The following is a 21,234-nucleotide window of genomic DNA, read 5'->3' on the forward strand; positions in this document are numbered from 1 at the left end:
CTTGGCATTACTGTAACATCAACTCTTTCTTGGAGAACCCACATTACAGGAATAGCTAAGTCTGCCTCAAAAAAACTGGATGTTCTGTTTGCATGTCAAAACTTCTCCTCGGAACAGTTGCTTAGTTTATACAAGGGATTGATTCGTACAGGTATGGAGTACTGCTCTAACATTTGGAGTGGTTCAAGCTCTATCTTCATCCTTATTTGACAGAGTTGAGTCAAAAGCAGTCTGACTCATAAACTGTTTTGGGCTAACTTCTAAACTTGACTTCCTTGTCCTACACAGCAATGTTGGTTCACATTCCCTGTTTTATAGGTATTACTTTGGTTTTTGCTCCCAATGGCTGGCTGCTTGTTTGCTGCCCACACCTCTTGCTAGACCACACAATACTTGCCCAGCTGCTGCATTGCAGGATTATTGTGTGTCCATTAACAGCTCAAGGGTGGTCTGTTTTGATACCTACTTCTTTTCCTACATGTCGAAGTTGTGGAACTCTCTACCCTTTCATGTCTTTCTCAATAACTTTGACATAGCATGCTTTTTACTTTCTCAAAAATTCTTAAATGCTTTCCACTTTTCTTTTTCCATTTCATAACTTTCTCCATATTTCAGTTAGGGCCTGTCCTTGATGTGGACTTTTGTTTGTGACTGGGACCTGTGCAGATGAATTTAGATATTTTTAGGCATTTTGATGCTGGTCAGCCTGGTGTTGATGCCTCTATAGCTTTTGGCATGCTTGTAGTGTTTGTCAGTGTTTAGGAAACTAAGGTATGAGCTAGTATATGATGCAGTTGAATCATTCAAGAAATATTTCTTTGCAGGTTGATGAGGTAAAGATACCATTCTCCATCAACATAGACCACCTTCATCGGCGTCATGGTGACCAAGAGTCAGGTCGTCTTCCTGACATGAGCCAACCACCTCCATCAATGACTGGAGGCCCACCACCCTCCTCTCTCACTCTGCCCTCCTCAGTGGCCTCCAATTTACCAGTTCCTCCTAAATTCACCAGGTATAGTTTTGTGCAGATTGTACTGATATTTCTGAAGTTGAGTTGAAAAGAATCTGTTTAGCTGTAGCAGCTATCATTGTAGATAATGCTGATGATTCTATGGCTCATAATTGGCTGATTATTGAGTAACCATATCATTATGTGCCACATAATTTGTTGTTGCTGTATTTTAAAGTTTGTTAATCAGTACTATCTCTTTCCCTTTATTCATGTTTATAATCTTTTATGATTTGAGTGCATGTGAGTAAATGGGTGGTAAAATGTAATGGTATTTTTTCTTAAGTTGTATGTAATAGTTTATGTGTGATTGAAGGAGATGCATGCATTATACAGACCCCTGCATTGTGTAGTCGATATGGGAAAGGATATAAGGTATTTGAGTAAGCAGTTTTCAGTATGGGAAAGAACTCTGGTTTTACCTTAGGGCCACAGATATTGTCAAATATAATTTTTTTCATGCCTCAAATAAAAGTGGTGTGGATTAAACAAATAATGAAAAGCATTTCATAAATACAAGATGATGAAGATTAATTAGTATTATCTCTTTCTCTTCATTCATATTTGTAAATTTGTATGATTTAGGTACATGTGAGTAAATGGATAGTAAAATGTAACGGTATTTTTTCTTAAGTTATATGTAATGGTTTTTGTGTGATTGAAGGAGATGCATGTATGATACAGACCCCAGCATTGTGTTGTTGATAAAGGAAAGGAGATAAGGTATTGTAGTAAGCAACTTTCAATGTGGGGAAGAACTCTGGTTTTATCTTAGGGATGGTAAAATGTAATGGTATTTTTTCTTAAGTTGTATGTAATAGTTTATATGTGATTGAAGGAGATGCATGTATTATACAGACGATAAAGTCAGGATTAATATTTTTCATGTCTCAAATGAAAGCGGTATGGATTAAACAAGTCATAAAAAGCATTTCATAAATACAAGATGATGTAGGTTGATTGGGTGGCCTTTAGGCCTATCATATGCCAGGGTCATCAAGGCCATCATTTTAAAGTTATATCAACCAACCAAAAAGTCTCTGAAAACTGTAGGTGGTAAGGATAAGTCTATATATCTATCTATCTATCTATCTATCTATATCTATCTGTCTATCAGTCTATCTATCTATCTATCTATCTATCTATCTATGTCTATCTATCTGTCTATCCATCTATCAATCTATCTATCTGTCTATCTATATCTATAATGCCTGTTGCCCCCTGGAACCCTCCTCAAAGGGGTGGCCACAGCAGCAGTCTCTCCATAACTAGTGAACTCCAGTGCTTCTTTGCGGCCTTTAGTGCTGAGTCTAAAATCATACAAACTCCCGTTGTGTATGTGGCCCTGATGTATAAACAGATGTGACATGAAGTATGCAGACAAGAGTAGGGCCAATACAAGTGGAGAGAGATCATTCCCATATTTCTTTTAATGGTCAAAGAAAATTGATAACATCTTCATTATTAAGTGAACATCCTCACCTCAGAGACAGTGCCATTAGAAGGCAGTCATTTGGGAAGATATTGTATACACCCTTGGAAACCAGTATGCAATGTGTAAACAGTGCAAGTTTGGAAAGTTTCATGTTAGTAAGGTATAAGGAAACTAGTGAATGTGATGATAATGTAGGGAAGCAAGGTGACAAGTAAATGAATTTAGGAGTTTCTAACCATATATACTTGTTTGAGTGTCATGTCTAAATCAGTCTGGCATAATATCTCCTTCCATTCTGACCTTGAATCTTATGCGCTTGCCTTACACGTCAATATTGATTCTCTTTCCTACCATGTTTATTAGTTTTGTTTCTGCTCCTGAGAACTGCCTGGTTGTGTAACTCTGCCATTAGCAATACCGTGTGGTATTTGGCAAGCCACTTCATCTCTTAGTTACTTTGTGACCATTGGCAACTTGGTTCATCTGCTTTGATGTGTGTGACTTTCCCCCGTATGCTTAGATTTGTAACTCCACCTTCTTATAATGTCTTGTGTAACAGCTGAAACCTGCTTTTTTTTTTTTCAGAAGGCAGGCTTTCATTTTCTCCAAAATTTATTTTTTCTCTCTCTACTTTTCTTTTAAACCTTATTTATGGTTCTTTGAATGCTGGGCCTTAAAGAAGGCTTTTGTGTGTGGCTGGAAACTATTACTTAGAAAAAGAATTCGAAAGACAAGTAGGTTTATTGATTAATTTTTTCCTTTTAAGTCATTTATGGAAAAGTTTCTCAGGCCAAAGAAAGTGTATAAACTACTTGTAAACTAAGAAGAATTTTGTGATTAAGTTTATCGATAGGAAAGGGCTTTTGGAAGTCTAAGCTGTCTGTGGTGCACATGGAATACTTCCAAATGCATGTAAGAAATCTTGTAAGAAAAGCAGTTACTGTGTGAAATTGATTGATGGTTTGAGCAATTGATATGAATGAATTATGGAAGTGCATCTGGGCTTTGTAATGTAACAACTCTTTTTTTTATATAAAAGTGGAACATTACCTGAAATGATATTGAGATTAGGTAATTGAATTGTATAGCAGAATCATGTGGGAACGGAACGGAAATTACTGCAGTTAATGTATGTGGATCAGCTTTTCTGTTTGTTGAATCAGCAGAGGAATTAGGTAGAAAGTAGGTTATTTATCTATCTATCCATGTGTCTGTATCTCTGATGCCTGTTCCCTACAAAAACTCACTAAAGGGCATGGCCATGGCAAAAGAGTCTCCAAAACTGGTGCACTCCAGTGCCTTTTTTAGCCTTTAGTGTCTCACCCATAACAGGCTACTAGCAGATGGCAACTCTGATGCAGTGTTTTCAGAGGCTCCTACATAATGGTTTTAATGACCACTACTACTACCTGATGTTCCTGCCATTACGACTACCTAATGTTCCCACTTAGTAACTGAACATGTTCTCTTAATGCTCTTTAGTGTTCCACACCGAGTCACCGTGCCTCTTCAAGTGCATTTCAGCATGAACAACTATTAGAAATATGCAGTGTCAAAATGGACTCGGGACCAGTTGCCATTTGCAGAGAAAATGCTATTGCATGTCACAAACCCCTCTTCATGAAAAGTAATTTTGCACTTCATTAGTGGAAGGTTTTAAGGTTTTAAGAGTATATGGTGTGTGAGGTAAGTTGCTAGAAGCAGTGAAGTTTTTACCAAGGATGTAAGGCATGTGTACCAGTAGGAAGAGAGGAAAGTCACTGGTTCCCAGTGAATATCGGTTTATGGCAAGGGCATGTGATGTCTCCATGGTTGTTTGATTTGTTTATGGATGAGGTGGTTAGGGAAGTGAATGCAACAGTTTTGGAGAGAGGGGCAAGTATGGAGTCTGTTGTGGATGAGAGGGCTTGGGAAGTGAGTCATGGACACATGGAGAGAATGAGTGAGGAAAGATTGACAAGGAGGATATATGCATCAGAGGTGGAGGGAAGAAGAAGTAGGAGACCAAATTGGAAGTGGAGGGATGGAGTGAAAAAGTTTTTGAGCACTCGGGGCCTGAGCATACAGGAGGGTGAAAGGCATGCAAGGAATAGAGTGAATTGGAACAGTGTGGTATACTGGGGTTGACGTGCGGTCAATGGATTGAACCATGGCATGTGAAGTGTCTTGGGTAAACCATGGAAAGGTCTCTGGGGCCTGGATGTGGAAAGAGAGCAGTGATTTTGATGCATTACACCTGACAGTTAGAGACTGAGTGTGAACAAATGTGGCCTTTTTGTCTTTTCCTAGTGCTACCTCGTTGGAGGAGGGGATGCTGTTTCCTGTGTGGCAGGATAGTGATAGGAATGGATGAAGGCAGCCATTATGAATATGTATATGTCTGTGTATATTTGTGTATGTATACATTGAAATGTATATATAAGTATATATGCGTGTATATGAGTATATCCCTGGGGATAGGGGAGAAAGAATTCTTCCCACGCATTCCTCACAATTCGTAGAAGGCGACTAAAGGGGACGGGAGCAGGGGGCTGGAAACATTCCCCTCCTTGTATTTTAGCTTTCTAAAAGGGGAAACAGAAGAAGGAGTCACGCGAGGAGTGCTCATCATCCTCGAAGGCTCAGATTGGGGTGTCTAAATGTGTGTGGTTGTAACCAAGATGAGAAAAAAGGAGAGATAGGTAGTATGTTTGAGGAAAGGAACCTGGATCTTTTGGCTCTGAGTGAAACGAAGCTCAAGGGTAAAGGGGAAGAGTGGTTTGGAAATGTCTTGGGAGTAAAGTCAGGGGTTAGTGAGAGGGCTAGAGCAAGGGAAGGAGTAGCACTACTCCTGAAACAGGAGTGGTGGGAGTATGTGATAGAGTGTAAGAAAGTGAACTGTAGATTGATATTGGTGAAACTGAAAGTGGATGGAGAGATGGGTGATTATTGGTGCATCTGCACCTGGGCATGAGAAGAAAGATCATGAGAGGCAAGTGTTTTGGGAGCAGCTGAGCGAGTGTGTTAGTAGTTTTAATGCACGAGACTGGGCTATAGTGATGGGTGATTTGAATGCAAAGGTTAGTAATGTGGCAGTTGAGGGAATAATTGGTGTACATAGGGGTGTTCAGTGTTGTAAATGGAAATGGTGAAGAGTTTATAGATTTCTGTGCTGAAAAAAGACTGGTGATTGGGAATACCTGGTTTAAAAAGAGAGATATACATAAGTATATGTATGTAAGTAGGAGAGATGTAAGAGAGCGTTATTGGATTACGTGTTAATTGATAGGCCCGTGAAAGAGAGACTTTTGGATGTTAATGTGCTGAGAGGTGCAACTAGAGGGATGTCTGGTCATTATCTTGTGGAGGCGAAGGTGAAGATTTGTAGAGGTTTTCAGAAATGAAGAGAGAATGTTAGGATGAAAAGAGTGGTGAAAGTAAGTGAGCTTGGGAAGGAGACGTGTGTGAGGAAGTACCAGGAGAGACTGAGTACAGAATGGAAAAAGGTGAGAACAAAGGACATAAGGGGAGTGGGGGAGGAATGGGATGTATTTAGAGAAGCAGTGATGTCTTGCGCAAAAGATGCTTGTGGCATGAGAAGCTTCGGAGGTGGACAGATTAGAAGCGGTAGTGAATGGTGGGATGAAGAAGTAAGAGTATTAGTGTAAGAGAAGAGAGAGGCATTTGGATGATTTTTGCAGGGAAATAATGCAAATGAGTGGGAGATGTATAAAAGAGAGAGGCAGAAGGTCAAGAGAAAGGTGCAATAGGTGAAAAAGAGGGCAAATGAGAGTTGGGATGAGAGAGTATCGTTAAATTTTAGGGAGAATAAAAAGATATTTTGGAAGGAGGTAAATAAAGTGCGTAAGACAAGGGAACAAATGGGAACTTCAGTGAAGGGGGCTAATGGGGAGGTGACAACAAGTAGTGATGATGTGAGAAGGAGATGGAGTGAGTATTTTGAAAGTTTGTTGAATGTGTTTGATTATAGAGTGGCAGATATAGGGTGTTGTGGTCGAGGTGGTGTGGAAAGTGAGAGGGTTAGGGAAAATGATTTGGTAAACAGAGAAGAGATGATAAAAGCTTTGCGGAAGATGAAATCCGGCAAGGCAGCGGGTTTGGATGGTATTGGTGTGGAATTTATTAAAAAAGGTGGTGACTGTATTGTTGACTGGTTGGTAAGGTTATTTAATGTATGTGTCACTCATGGTGAGGTGCCTGAGGATTGGCGGAATGCTTGCATAGTGCCGTTGTACAAAGGCGAAGGGGATAAATTACAGAGGTATAAGATTGTTGAGTATTCGTGATAAATTATATGGGAGGGTATTGATTAAGAGGGTGAAGGCATGTACAGAGCATCAGATTGGGGAAGAGCAGTGTGGTTTCAGAAGTGGTAGAGGATGTGTGGATCAGGTGTTTGCTTAGAAATATGTAAGTGAGAAATACTTAGAAAAGCAAATGGATTTGTATGTAGCATTTATGGATCTGGAGAAGGCATATGATAGAGTTGATAGAGATGCTCTGTGGAAGGTATTAAAAATATATGGTGTGGGAGGCAAGTTGTTAGAAGCAGTGAATGTAGGTTTGCGGCAGGGGTGTGTAATATCTCCATGGATGTTTAATTTGTTTATGGATGGGGTTGATAGGGAGGTGAATGCAAGAGTTTTGGAGAGAGGGGCAAGTATGCAGTCTGTTGTGGATGAAAGAGCTTGGGAAGTGAGTCAGTTGTTGTTCACTGATGATACAGCGCTGGTGGCTGATTCATGTGAGAAATTGCAGAAGCTGGTGACTGAGCTTGGTAAAGTGTGTGAAAGGAGAAAGCTGAGAGTAAATGTGAATAAGAGCAAGGTTATTAGGTACTGTAGGGTTGAGGGACAAGTCAACTGGGAGGTAAGTTTGAATGGAGAAAAACTGGAGGAAGTGAAGTGTTTTAGATATCTGGGAGTGGATGGAACCATGGAAGCAGAAGTGAATCATAGGGTGAGGGAGGGGGCAAAAATTCTTAGAGCGTTGAAGAATGTGTGGAAGTCGAGAACATTATCTCGGAAAGCAAAAATGGTTATGTTTGAAGGAATAGTGGTTCCAACAATGTTATGTGGTTGCGAGGTGTGAGCTATGGATAGAGTTGTGCGCAGGAGGGTGGATGTGCTGGAAATGAGATGTTTGAGGACAATATGTGGTGTGAGGTGGTTTGATCGTGCAAGTGATGAAAAGGTAAGAGAGATGTGTGGTAATAAAAAGAGTGTGGTTGAGAGAGCAGGGGAGGGTGTTTTGAAATGGTTTGGTCACATGTAGAGAATGAGTGAGGAAAGATTGACCAAGAGAATGTATGTGTCAGAGGTGGAGGGAACAAGGAGAAGTGGGAGACCAAATTAGAGGTGGAAAGATGGAGTGAAAAAGATCTTAAGTGATCAGGGCCTGAACGTGCAGGAGGGTGAAAGGGTTGCAAGTAATAGAGTGAATTGGAACAATGTGGTATACCGGGGTTGACGTGCTGTCAGTGGATTGAATCAGGGCATGTGAAGCGTCTGGGGTAAACCATGGAAAGTTGTGTGGGGCCTGGATGTGGAAAGGGAGCTGCGGTTTCGGGCATTATTGCATGACAGCTAGAGACTGAGTGTTAACGAATGGGGCCTTTGTTGTCTTTTCCTAGTGATACCTCGCACACATGAGGGGGGAATGGGATGGTATTCCATGTTTGGCGAGGTGGCGATGGGAATGAATAAAGGCAGACAGTGTGAATTGTGTGCATGGGTATATATGTATGTGTCTGTGTGTGTATATATATGTGTACATTGAAATGTATAGGTATGTATATTTGCGTGTGTGGACGTGTATGTATATACATTGTGTATGGTGGTGGGTTGGGCCATTTCATTCGTCTGTTTCCTTGCGCTACCTCGCAAACGAGGGAGACAGCGACAAAGCAAAATAATAATAATAATAATAATGGTAGTAGTTTTAGAGATTTTCAACAGCTAGAATGCAAGCCAAAAACAAACAAGATTTTCTGGAATAATCTTAACCCCAGTCTTACTAACACAATGACTTTCAAGTGAAAATCTTGCAAGAGTAAGTTGCATAAGTTTGCAGATTTTGTCCCACATGCTGTATCCTTCATGAAGTACTCTTAGGGAGAATAATTGTCCTTTAGAAATGTACATCTTGGAAACCATTTCCTTGCATAAAGTAGGATCCTTGATGTAGGTCACCTTAAAAGTAGGTCATCTGAATGATGATCATAGGATGATCCTGAAAGCCTGAAAGCACCTTTGGGCAAGAATGAGGTTCCTGTGGAGAATTATTGGAAGTGTTTAGTAACTTTGAATATCTTTTTGAGATACTTATTAATAATGTTTATGCAAAAGCTGACTTAAGTGTAATTATGTAACGGGAAAAATTTAATTGTAGTTTTGTATATTGAGACTGCATAGCGTAGTGCTTACCTAAGCTCATGTATGTATGTGAAATTGTCGTTTTAGTAGACCCCAGTTGTGTAAAAAATAAGTAGGAGAATAAGAAATTTAAAGAATGAAAATGTGAGAAAGACTTATGATGAGAATTTGTGGTGAAAATTATATTGATGAATGCCTCTCAGTGATGGTATGGTTGTGTAGGACATACGGCTGATGATATATTGAGAAGATGTATGGCAGTATGTTTGAGAATACCAGACTGAAAGAGATGCAGATGCACTTATTGAAATTTTTTGGATTAGAGGTGTTTTAGAATAAGGATGCCAGATGAGTAATTATTTTTTCATGGGCAGTGAAGGTGTGTTATGTGTGAGTGTGGAAGTATCATTGGAGAAATTTTCATTTGAATCAACTTAGCGTAAGGAATCAAAAAGCATGAATGGCTCGTATTTGTGTATAAGCCTTAGTTCATGTAGGACACTGGGTATGAATTAAGGATATGAATGAATTTATGAGACCACATGCACTTATTCCATTCATATAAGTAGATTGATTGATAGGTCTAAAGGGAGATAAAGAGATGAAGTGGAAGAACAGAGTGGGTTTGTACATATCTAAGAAGGTTATCTACTGAGGAATCCATGCAATAGTATTAAAATTGCTGATTGTGGAAGAAATTTCATGTGTTACCCTGATATAAAAGAAATGCCTTGTTATATTAACCTTAACTAGAGTTTTTCTAAGCAATAATTTTCATTGTGGTCAGAAATGCACTTTTCTCTCCAATATTGCCTTTGCCCTTGTTTGGCTTGTTACAAGAAATTGTCACTTTGTGCATGATACTTTGGTTATGTTTTCATTTATTCTCTCCTCCCTTTGGTCAGCCTAAAAGCCCTAATCTTACTTTTCACTTAACCCTTTCCATATCCTTTCTTACCTTTCAGGCCGCCACCATTCTACAGTATGGGTTCTCCAGGGCTGTTACCCCCTGGTTTGAGAGCTCCCTCTGGTCAGATAGATTCCCTTCCACCAGGAGATGGACCCCCATATTCTTTGGATTCCCAGCGATCATTCTTTGACAGTCCTCTTGAGCCATTTAACAAACGAAGACACCCAGATGATTATAGGTATGTAAGAATAGTTGTATATGCTGTCCTTCATTTGGTTATGTATATTTATTGTAAAGATCTCTTCAGGCTGTGGCAGGTTATTTGGGAAAAGTAAGCTTTAGAGAATAAAAGAATAACATGGAAACTTTTTGGGATAATGCCAGTGAGTGTTATATGCCAATGGAATGAATCTCAAAGATCCAGTGCAGGAGTTATCGTCAGTGATGATATTTGTAGCATTTGCCAGAATAAAAAGTCTAATGCAGACATGAAATAATGCAAATTTTTGGTGTTTAAGAAAGTTAAAGCAGAAAGTGAAGTTTATTTGTTGAATATGAAACATGATACTGTTCCCTTTATTACAAGGTAGCTCCAGGAACAGATAAACAACAAGCCTTATTTGTTTATATATATTCTGTAGCTGTCATGTGTCATGCATGTAATCCACAAATCCATATACTTCCAGGACCCACAGAACTTTCTGTGGTTTCCCCAAGCTTTTTGATATGCCCTGGTTCATTCCATTGACAGCACTTGCCACCTCTATACCACATCACTCCAATTCTTTCTTATCCCTTGCTTACCCTCCACCCTTCTGTCCCAAACACTCAAAATCTTATTCACTCCATCTTTCAGTCTCCAAATTAGTCTCCCCTTTCTCCTAGTCCCCTCCACTTTTGACACATATATTGTTTTTATCAACTCACATTCTTTCCATATATCCAAACTATTTCAGCATACCCTCATCACCTCTTTCAATCTTAGTCATATTACTTCCACACTTCTCTCCTACCCTAACATTATCCTGTCATTAGTTACTTGATCAAGTGTTCAAACTCTCACTATCTCTTAACTTTCCTATTTTATCCCAGTGGATAGGGGAGAGAGAATATTGCCCATGTATTCCATGTGTGTTATAGAAGGTGACTAAAGGGCAGGAGCAATGGCTGGAAATCCTCCCATCCTGTATTACTTTTCAAAAGAAGGAACAGAGTAAGGAGCCAAGTGAGGATTTTTCCCTCTTAGGCTCAGTTATCTGTTCTTGATGCTACCTTGCTCATGTGGGAAATGGTTTGCATGTGTGAAAAAAATAAGAATCCTTACACCACATATTGTCCTCATACATATAGTTTCCACCACATTCACCCTCTTCTGTATATTCTCATTTATAACCCATACCCTGCATCCTGAAATCACATTGTTCCATTTTAGTGTGTGCATTCCCTCACCCTCTCAATCACCAGACTTCCATACAACTTACCAGGTACACTCAGTGAACTCATGCCTCTGCAATTCGAAAACTCACTTTTATCTCCCTTGACTTTACATAGCAGCACTTTACATGCATTCTACTAAACCTTTAGGCTCTTCACCATGATCCATACTTACAATGTAAATTCTAAGTCACAAATCAACAACACTGTCATCCCCTTACTTACTTTATTGATGAGATTGTTCTCCTTTTGTCCTGTGACAGTGATGCAACTTTGTTTAAGGTGACTTTTTATTCATCATGTAACCTACCCATCTAATCTCATTTGTGTTAGGGTCATAGTATCCTCCAGTTTGAATAGATTTTAGAACGTAATGGATTTGATATAGCAGTAATTTCTATGCATTAAATCAGGCTCCCTTACTTACCCTGATATTAGTCAGATTTATGATTACCCCATACAAAACATGATATTGAATGTGTGAGGTTTTGAATGCAACCTGAGGTCATTCTGATATTGTTATGTTTTCTATGATATGGTATCCAGTTTACAATTGTTGGCCTTAATATAAGTCATCAGAGTTGTTACTGAACTCCCTGCATGGGGTTATACTGCAAATAAAAAAAATCACCTTTGTCAGTGAACAAAAAGAGTAGAGCCTTGTCAAAGAGCTCCCCACTCTAAAGGAGTCCATGTTATTCCCTCCCACTGATTGCAATGCAGCCTTAAAGCTGCAAGAGTCCCACAGAAGGTGTTTTGGGGTTGTATTATGATAATGATGATAAGAATTATGTGTCAGATTGAGAATGGATGAGAACAGATGTCGCCTTTCACTGTCTGTTTGTGTCATTGGCTTGGTAACTCAGGAATAGGCAAATAAGTACAGTTTGAACCTCTTTCTTCAGGCAACCTTGGGACCTGGCCATTGCCAAACCTTAGAAAATACAGGGAAACAGAAATTTACCCCTAAGGGAACCCCCTGTGTAAACATTTCCAACCCCTGATCTTGCCAGCCCATTCCTCAAACATATTGCCGTGTTATCAAAGGTAGATCAAAGCTTAGAATAGGAAATAATGCAACCATTAAGACTTTCAAACCAGGTTTCTGTTGTTTCATCGGTTTACCTCAGATGGAGACTCCTCAGTATCGTGGGTAAGGGTTTTTCATAGCATACAACGCTAATGCAGGGCAGATTCTTTGGCATTATACACTTGTTGTTGGGCTAAGTTTTTTGCTGCCACTAACTGTGCAAATTCATCTGCAAACTTTGTTGCAGCTTTGTGATGACTACTTAATGTGATGAATGACCATAGGTTGGTAGTTGGCTTTGGTTGACTCTTGTTACTGTTGTTTTACTGTTATCATCAAGGCAACCAGCCTGCACTGCATCAGTGACAGCCAGGCAGCCAGCTTGTACACTCTTTATTGCTGTTGGTTGTTTGAGTTTTTATCGATTTTTTTATACGACCTAACACTACAAGCTTCTGTGTCAGTACTATGCTTTTCTCCGTACACACTGTATGCTGAAATTCCATATCTCCACTAACAGTTGTTTAGCCATCCTTGCAAATATTCACAGTCATAGTTTAGCTTTAGTTCTTTATGAAAAACTTTGGCTTGCTCGATAAGCATCTCTGCAGAAATGCTGAGATGTTCATTATGTTGGAGCTTAAACCTCTGTACAAGTGCACTGTCTAATTTTGTACTACTGGCACCTTTCAAATTTTTCTGAAACTTCAAACTTGTTTAGCTTTTATTTTCAGCAAAACTCTGAATATAAAAAGTTAACAGGACTGTTGATTAGCTTGGCTACAATGTATACAGATTTTGGCACATAGTACTGCAGATTCAAAACATATCATGATGACTGTGGGAGTTCCCAGACCATGGAGTGCCGGATTAGAGAGGTACAGCCTGTCTAAGAAAATAAAGGAGGTACTTGTTAGACGTTACATTTTATCTGTTTCATGGTTTTCCTACTTACTGCTTCATGTTAACTTGTTAGTGTCCATTCCGCTATACTGAATGATAGTAACAAGTCCTCACAAGGCTTTTTGTACCCATTCCTATGACACAGAATGCTTTGTATTCATGAAGTTTCAATCAGTGATATGTGTATAGTCTAGGCAGTTAGTTGTACAAAAAATGACCTTGCTATTTCTCTATATATATCTCTGATGCATTATCCCTTTGGGAACTCCCTCTAGGGGATGACCACAGTAAAAGAGTCTCCATGATTGGTGAACTGCAGTGCTGCTTCTTAAACTATAATGCCTCACCCATAGCAGGCCAGTGGCAGAGGGCAACTCTAGTGCAGTGTTTTCAGAGGCTCCTACCTAATGTTTCCACCAACTACTATTACCTTATGTGTCTACTTATGTTCATCTTACTACTTCTACCTAATGCTTCCAGCTAATGTCCCTACTAACTGTTTCTGCTGAATATTTCTACTTAATGTTCATGTGTAGAGCTCTTATCTATTACTTTTGTCTATTGCTCCTACCATTTTACCAAGGGCAGGGCTAGTGCTTAGCACTCCTTGCAGAAAAATCTAGAGTTAGGAAAAAATCAGTTGTGTGAGTTGAGTACTTGTCAGATATGTATGACAAGGAGAGATTGTATGTTTGTTAACAGAATACCAGGAGTCCTTGTTCGAGTGAGGCAAAAAGAAAAGACAGTAGCCTGGGTCAAAGGAGCACTGTTTTTTCTAAGGCAAATGTCCATAGGGATTTTACACCATAAATGGATACATTAGAGAAATGTCTATAACTTTACTGGTACAGTATGTATGCAGAACTGTGGGCAGAAGTAGTCTAGAAACAGTTGATTAGAATAGACTCAGGGTATTGTCAACTGCTAGTGGGTTTTAGTAACTTGGTAGAGTTTTGTTAACCTAGACTGTGAAAGAATCATGTATTATCATATCTTTGTGTGTACAGGTCGTAGACCATTTTTTATGTATTGGACCTAGTAGCATGTACTGAACAGTTCCACACAATATCTTAAAAGGAACTGCAAGTTGACTTATATGCACTTCACTGTCAGGCTCAGAGAAGATTGCATTTGATTAAAACAAGTATGATTAGATGTATATGGACTCTGAAAATGAAATGAATTTAAGTTTAACCCATTTACTGCCAGTTCACATATGCCCTAGTACCTTTTTCTTTTGCTGTTCACCATAACTAGGGGTGTGCATGTTTACAATACCTGAATGAGTCACATCTGCCTTGATGCAAATACACACCATGAATTATTGCAGTGGCATTGTACACATTGTTAACAAATGCTGCAGTCAAAATTTTTTCCATACATTGGTGTAAGTGGAAATTTTCGTGGAGACCTGTACAAGAGTTGCACCTTCGTAGTATGCAGTAATTTGTGAAGCTGTGACAGTCTTGCAGGATGGTAGATATTGGTGATGAAAACCCTAAATTTTCAAATTTGTTTGTGACTAAAACACATTCAAAAATACACACAGCATACTACATATGCATGACAGTGCTTCTAGAGTACCTATTGTACTTGGCAGTGGAGCAGCATGAGGTAGAGGGCACAAAGTACATGTACACAGTGTTGCACCAGGTTGAGTTATATATCATTCCCTTTTGAAAATTATGTTCTAGTGAACTGAAATGAACAAGTGACATTTCTTGTGGTATTGAAAATCCCTTACACAGTATAAAGTGGTTAGTAGGACTGCTGTGATGAAAGCATTCAGTAAAGTAACAGTGGTGAATGATTAATGTGAGGAATAATAAACAGTGATTTGAGCATACATATGGAATTGATTGCTGGGTTAGCATATCAATGGTGAAGAATTAACGTGAGGACTAATAAATAGTGGTTTGAGCGTATGTATGGAATTGATTCGTGGATGTAATGCTGATGTTTAAATGTAACTCAGGTACCACTACTGTTTCTTGACTAATTAAATTTTTCAGGATATTGTCATTTTTAGTAATTTTTTTTGTTTCTTATTGGAATAGAATGTGCATGAAAATTTGGTTGGGTTAGAAGGTGACTCAAAGGGGTAGGAGCAAGGGTCTGGAAGCCCACTCTTTTTGTATTTCGATTTCTAAAAAAGGAAACAGAAGAAGGAGCCAGGCGGGGAGTGCTCATTCCTTCTCGAAGGCTCAAACTAGGGTATCTGAATGTGTGGATGTAACCAATAAGAAACGAGAGGAGAGATAGGTACTATGTTTGAGGAAAGTAACCTGGATGTTCTAGCTCTTAACAAAGATGAGAAGAGAGGAGAGATAGGTAGTATGTTCTGGCTCTGAGCAAAACAAAGCTCAAGGGTAAAGGGGGAGAATAGTTTGGTAATGTCTTAGGGGTAAAGTTATGAGTTGGTTAGAGGACAAGAGCTAAGGAATGAGTTGCACTACTCCTGAAGCAGGAGTTGTGGGAGTGTCTGATAGGGTGTAAGAAAGTAAATTCTAGGTTGATGTGGGTAAAACGGTAAGTGGGTGGTGATAGATGGGTAATTATTGGTGCTTATGCACCTGGCAATGAGAAGAAAGATCATGAGACACAGATGATTTAGGAACAGCTGAGTGAGTGTGTCAGCAGTTTTGGTGCACGAGACCACATATTATTGGTGGGTGATTTAGATATGAAGATAAGTAATGTAGCAGTTGAGGGTATAATTGGTGTGCATGGGATATTCAGTGTTATGAATAGAAATGGTGAAGAACTTGTCAAGTTGTGTACTGAAGAAGACTGGTGATTGTTAATACCTAGAAGAAGAGAGATATACACAAATATATGCATGTGAGTAGGTGAGATGTTCAACTGGTATTATTAGATTATGTATTAATTGAAGAATGTGTGGAAGTCGAGAACATTATCTCGGAAAGCAAAAATGGGTATGTTTGAAGGAATAGTGGTTCCAACAATGTTGTATGGTTGCGAGGCGTGGGCTATGGATAGAGTTGTGCGCAGGAGGATGGATGTGCTGGAAATGAGATGTTTGAGGACAATGTGTGGTGTGAGGTGGTTTGATCGAGTGAGTAACGTAAGGGTAAGAGAGATGTGTGGAAATAAAAAGAGCGTGGTTGAGAGAGCAGAAGAGGGTGTTTTGAAGTGGTTTGGGCACATGGAGAGAATGAGTGAGGAAAGATTGACCAAGAGGATATATGTGTCGGAGGTGGAGGGAACGAGGAGAAGAGGGAGACCAAATTGGAGGTGGAAAGATGGAGTGAAAAGATTTTGTGTGATCGGGGCCTGAACATGCAGGAGGGTGAAAGGAGGGCAAGGAATAGAGTGAATTGGAGCGATGTGGTATACCGGGGTTGACGTGCTGTCAGTGGATTGAATCAAGGCATTGAAGCGTCTGGGGTAAACCATGGAAAGCTGTGTAGGTATGTATATTTGCGTGTGTGGACGTATGTATATACATGTGTATGGGGGGGGGGGGTTGGGCCATTTCTTTCGTCTGTTTCCTTGCGCTACCTCGCAAACGCGGGAGACAGCGACAAAGTATAATAAATATAAATAAATAAATATTAATTGATAGGCATTTAAAAGACTTTTCAATGTAAATATGCTGAGAGGGGCATCTGGTGGGATGTCTGATCACTATCTTGAGGTGAGGATAAGGATTTTTACATGTTTGTGTGAAGAAATACCAGGAGAGATTGAGTGTAGAATAGCAAAAGGTGATAGCAAGTGATGTTAGGGGAGTGGATGAGGAATGGGAGGTATTTAGGGAAGCAGTGATGGCATGTGCAAGAGATGCGTGTGGCATGCAAAAGATGGGAGGTGGGCAAATTAGAAAGGGTAGTGAGTAGTGGGATGAAGTAAAGTTGCCTGTATAGGAGAAAAGGTAAGTGTTTGAGCAGTACATACAAAAGAAGGGGTGCAATGAATGAGAGATGTGGAAGAGAAAGTGTTAGGAGGTTAAGAGAAATGTGCAGGGGGTTGAAAAAGAGGGCAAATAAGAGTTGGGTTGAGAGAGCATCGTTATACTTTAGGGAGGATTAAAAGATGTTTTGGAGGGAGGTAGATAATGTGTGAAAGACAAGAGAACAAATGGGAACATCAGCAAAGGGGCAAAAGGGAAGTGGTAACAGGTAGTGATGAAGTGAGGAGTTGGAGTATTATTGAAGGATTGTTAAATGTGTTTGATGATAGATTGGGGTGGTTTGCGAAGTGAAAGAGTTATGGAGAGTAGTTTGGTGAAGAGAGAAGTGGTGAAAGCCTGATGAGAGCCTTGTGGAAGATGAAATGTGGCAAGGCAGTGAGAATGGATGGTATTGCAGTTGAATTATTAAGGAAGGCTGTGATTGTGTTGTTTATTGGTTGAAAAGGATATTCATTTTATGTATGGATCATGGTGAGATGCCTAAGGATTAGCAGAATGCATATCTAGTACCATTCTATAAAGGCAAAGGAGATAATGGTGAGTGTTCCACTGATGAGGTATAAGTTTTTGAGTATACCTGTTAAGCTGTATGGGAGGGTATTGATTGAGAGGGTGAAGGTATGTACAGATCTTTGGATTGGGGAGGAGCAGTGTGGTTTTAAAAGTGGTAGAGGATGTGTCGATCTGGTGTTTGTTTTGAAGAAGGTGTGTAAGAAATACTTAGAAAAACAGATAGATTTGTATGTGGCATTTATGGATTTGGATAAGGCATATGAAAATGTTGAAAGAAATGCTTTGTGGAAGGTCTCAAAAACATTTGGTGTGGGGGTAAGCTGCAAAGGTAGAGAAAACTTTATATCAGGGTTATAAGGCATGTGTATGAATGGGAGAGGAGAGTGATGGTTCTCAGTGAAGGTTGGTCTGTGCCAGGGGTGTGTGATGTCACCATGGTTTTTTTATTTTGTTATGGATGGGATGGTGAGGGAGGTAAATGCAAGAGCCTTTGAGAGAGGCTTGAGTATGCAGTCTGTTGGGGATGAGAGGGCATGGGAAGTGAGTCAGTTGTTGTTCAGTGATGATACAGCACTAGTGGCTGATTTGAGTGAGAAACTACTGAATTTAGTGACTGATTTTGGAATAGGTTGTGAAAGGAAAATTATATATATTATTATATATTTTGCTTTGTCGCTGTCTCCTGCGTTTGCGAGGTAACGCAAGGAAACAGACGAAAGAAATGGCCCAACCCACCCCCATACACATATATATACATACACGTCCACACATGCAAATATACATACCCATACATCTCAATGTACACATATATATGCACATACAGACACCTACATATATACACATGCACACAATTCACACTGTCTGCCTTTATTCATTCCCATCGCCACCTTGCCACTCATGGAATAACATCCCCCTCCCCCCTCATGTGTGCTAGGTAGTGCTAGGAAAAGACAACAAAGGCCCCATTCGTTCACACTCACTCTCTAGCTGTCATGCAATAATGCCTGAAACCACAGCTCCCTTTCCACATCCAGGCCCCACAGAACTTTCCATGGTTTACCCCAGACGCTTCAAATGCTCTGATTCAATCCATTGACAGCACGTCAACCCCGGTGTACCACATCGATCCAATTCACTCTATTCCTTGCCCGCCTTTCACCCTCCTGCATATTCAGGCCCCAATCACTCAAAATCTTTTTCACTCCATCTTTCCACCTCCAATTTGGTCTCCCACTTCTCCTTGTTCCCTCCACCTCCGACACATATATCCTCCTGGTCAATCTTTCCTCACTCATTCTCTCCATGTGCCCAAACCATTTCAAAACACCCTCTTCTGCTCTCTCAACCACGCTCTTTTTATTTCCATACATCTCTCTTACCCTTACATTACTTACTCGATCAAACCACCTCATACCACATAATGTCCTCAAACATCTCATTTCCAGCACATCCACCCTCCTGCACACAACTCTATTATCCGTAGCCCACGCCTCGCAACCATACAACATTGTTGGAACCATTATTCCTTCAAACATAGCCATTTTTGCTTTCGGAGATAATGTTCTCGACTTCCACACATTCTTCAAGGCACCCAGGATTTTCGCCCCCTCCCCCACCCTATGATTCACTTCTGCTTCCATGGTTCCATCCACTGCCAGATCAACTCCCAGATATCTAAAACACTTTACTTCCTCCAGTATTTCTCCATTCAAACTTTTTTATTTATTATTATACTTTGTCGCTGTCTCCCGCGTTTGCGAGGTAGCGCAAGGAAACAGACGAAAGAAATGGCCCAACCCCCCCCCATACACAGGTATATACATACGTCCACACACGCAAATATACATACCTACACAGCTTTCCATGGTTTACCCCAGACGCTTCACATGCCTTGATTCAATCCACTGACATCACGTCAACCCCGGTATACCACATCGCTCCAATTCACTCTATTCCTTGCCCTCCTTTCACCCTCCTGCATGTTCAGGCCCCGATCACACAAAATCTTTTTCACTCCATCTTTCCACCTCCAATTTGGTCTCCCTCTTCTCCTTGTTCCCTCCACCTCCGACACATATATCCTCTTGGTCAATCTTTCCTCATTCATCCTCTCCATGTGCCCAAACCACTTCAAAACACCCTCTTCTGCTCTCTCAACCACGCTCTTTTTATTTCCACACATCTCTCTTACCCTTACGTTACTCACTCGATCAAACCACCTCACACCACACATTGTCCTCAAACATCTCATTTCCAGCACATCCATCCTCCTGCACACAACTCTATCCATAGCCCACGTCTCGCAACCATACAACATTGTTGGAACCACTATTCCTTCAAACATACCCATTTTTGCTTTCCGAGATAATGTTCTCGACTTCCACACATTCTTCAAGGCCCCCAGGATTTTCGCCCCCTCCCCCACCCTATGATCCACTTCCGCTTCCATGGTTCCATCCGCTGCCAGATCCACTCCCAGATATCTAAAACACTTCACTTCCTCCAGTTTTTCTCCATTCAAACTCACCTCCCAATTGACTTGACCCTCAACCCTACTGTACCTAATAACCTTGCTCTTATTCACATTTACTCTTAACTTTCTTCTTCCACACACTTTTCCAAACTCAGTCACCAGCTTCTGCAGTTTCTCACATGAATCAGCCACCAGCGCTGTATCATCAGCGAACAACAACTGACTCACTTCCCAAGCTCTCTCATCCCCAACAGACTTCATACTTGCCCTCTCTTCCAAAACTCTTGCATTTACCTCCCTAACAACCCCATCCATAAACAAATTAAACAACCATGGAGACATCACACACCCCTGCCGCAAACCTACATTCACTGAGAACCAATCACTTTCCTCTCTTCCTACACGTACACATGCCTTACATCCTCGATAAAAACTTTTCACTGCTTCTAACAACTTTCCTCCCACACCATATATTCTTAATACCTCTCACAGAGCATCTCTATGAACTCTATCATATGCCTTCTCCAGATCCATAAATGCTACATACAAATCCATTTGCTTTTCTAAGTATTTCTCACATACATTCTTCAAAGCAAACACCTGATCCACACATCCTCTACCACTTCTGAAACCACACTGCTCTTCCCCAATCTGATGCTCTGTACATGCCTTCACCCTCTCAATCAATACCCTCCCATATAATTTACCAGGAATACTCAACAAACTTATACCTCTGTAATTTGAGCACTCACTCTTATCCCCTTTGCCTTTGTACAATGGCACTATGCATGCATTCCGCCAATCCTCAGGCACCTCACCATGAGTCATACATACATTAAATAACCTTACCAACCAGTCAACAATACAGTCACCCCCTTTTTTAATAATTTCCACTGCAATACCATCCAAACCTGCTGCCTTGCCGGCTTTCATCTTCCGCAAAGCTTTCACTACCTCTTCTCTGTTTACCAAATCATTTTCCCCTAACCCTCTCACTTTGCACACCACCTCGACCAAAACACCCTATATCTGCCACTCTATCATCAAACACATTCAACAAACCTTCAAAATACTCACTCCATCTCCTTCTCACATCACCACTACTTGTTATCACCTCCCCATTTGCGCCCTTCACTGAAGTTCCCATTTGCTCCCTTGTCTTACGCACTTTATTTACCTCCTTCCAGAACATCTTTTTATTCTCCCTAAAATTTAA

The 21,234-nt window shown here is 40.3% G+C and overlaps 1 protein-coding gene across 1 annotated transcript in view; it reads left to right on the forward strand.

Annotated features, from left to right (window-relative positions):
- Nucleotides 1-21,234, forward strand: part of LOC139763342 (uncharacterized) — a 305,437-nt gene that overhangs the window by 217,736 nt on the left and 66,467 nt on the right. Inside the window, exons 17-18 of the mRNA XM_071689364.1 lie at nucleotides 825-1,015; nucleotides 9,787-9,969. Coding sequence (XP_071545465.1) covers nucleotides 825-1,015; nucleotides 9,787-9,969 — 374 coding nt within the window. The remainder of the gene's footprint in view (nucleotides 1-824; nucleotides 1,016-9,786; nucleotides 9,970-21,234) is intronic.

Source organism: Panulirus ornatus, chromosome 46 (genome assembly GCF_036320965.1).
Source record: "Panulirus ornatus isolate Po-2019 chromosome 46, ASM3632096v1, whole genome shotgun sequence".
Lineage (NCBI taxonomy): Eukaryota > Metazoa > Arthropoda > Malacostraca > Decapoda > Palinuridae > Panulirus > Panulirus ornatus.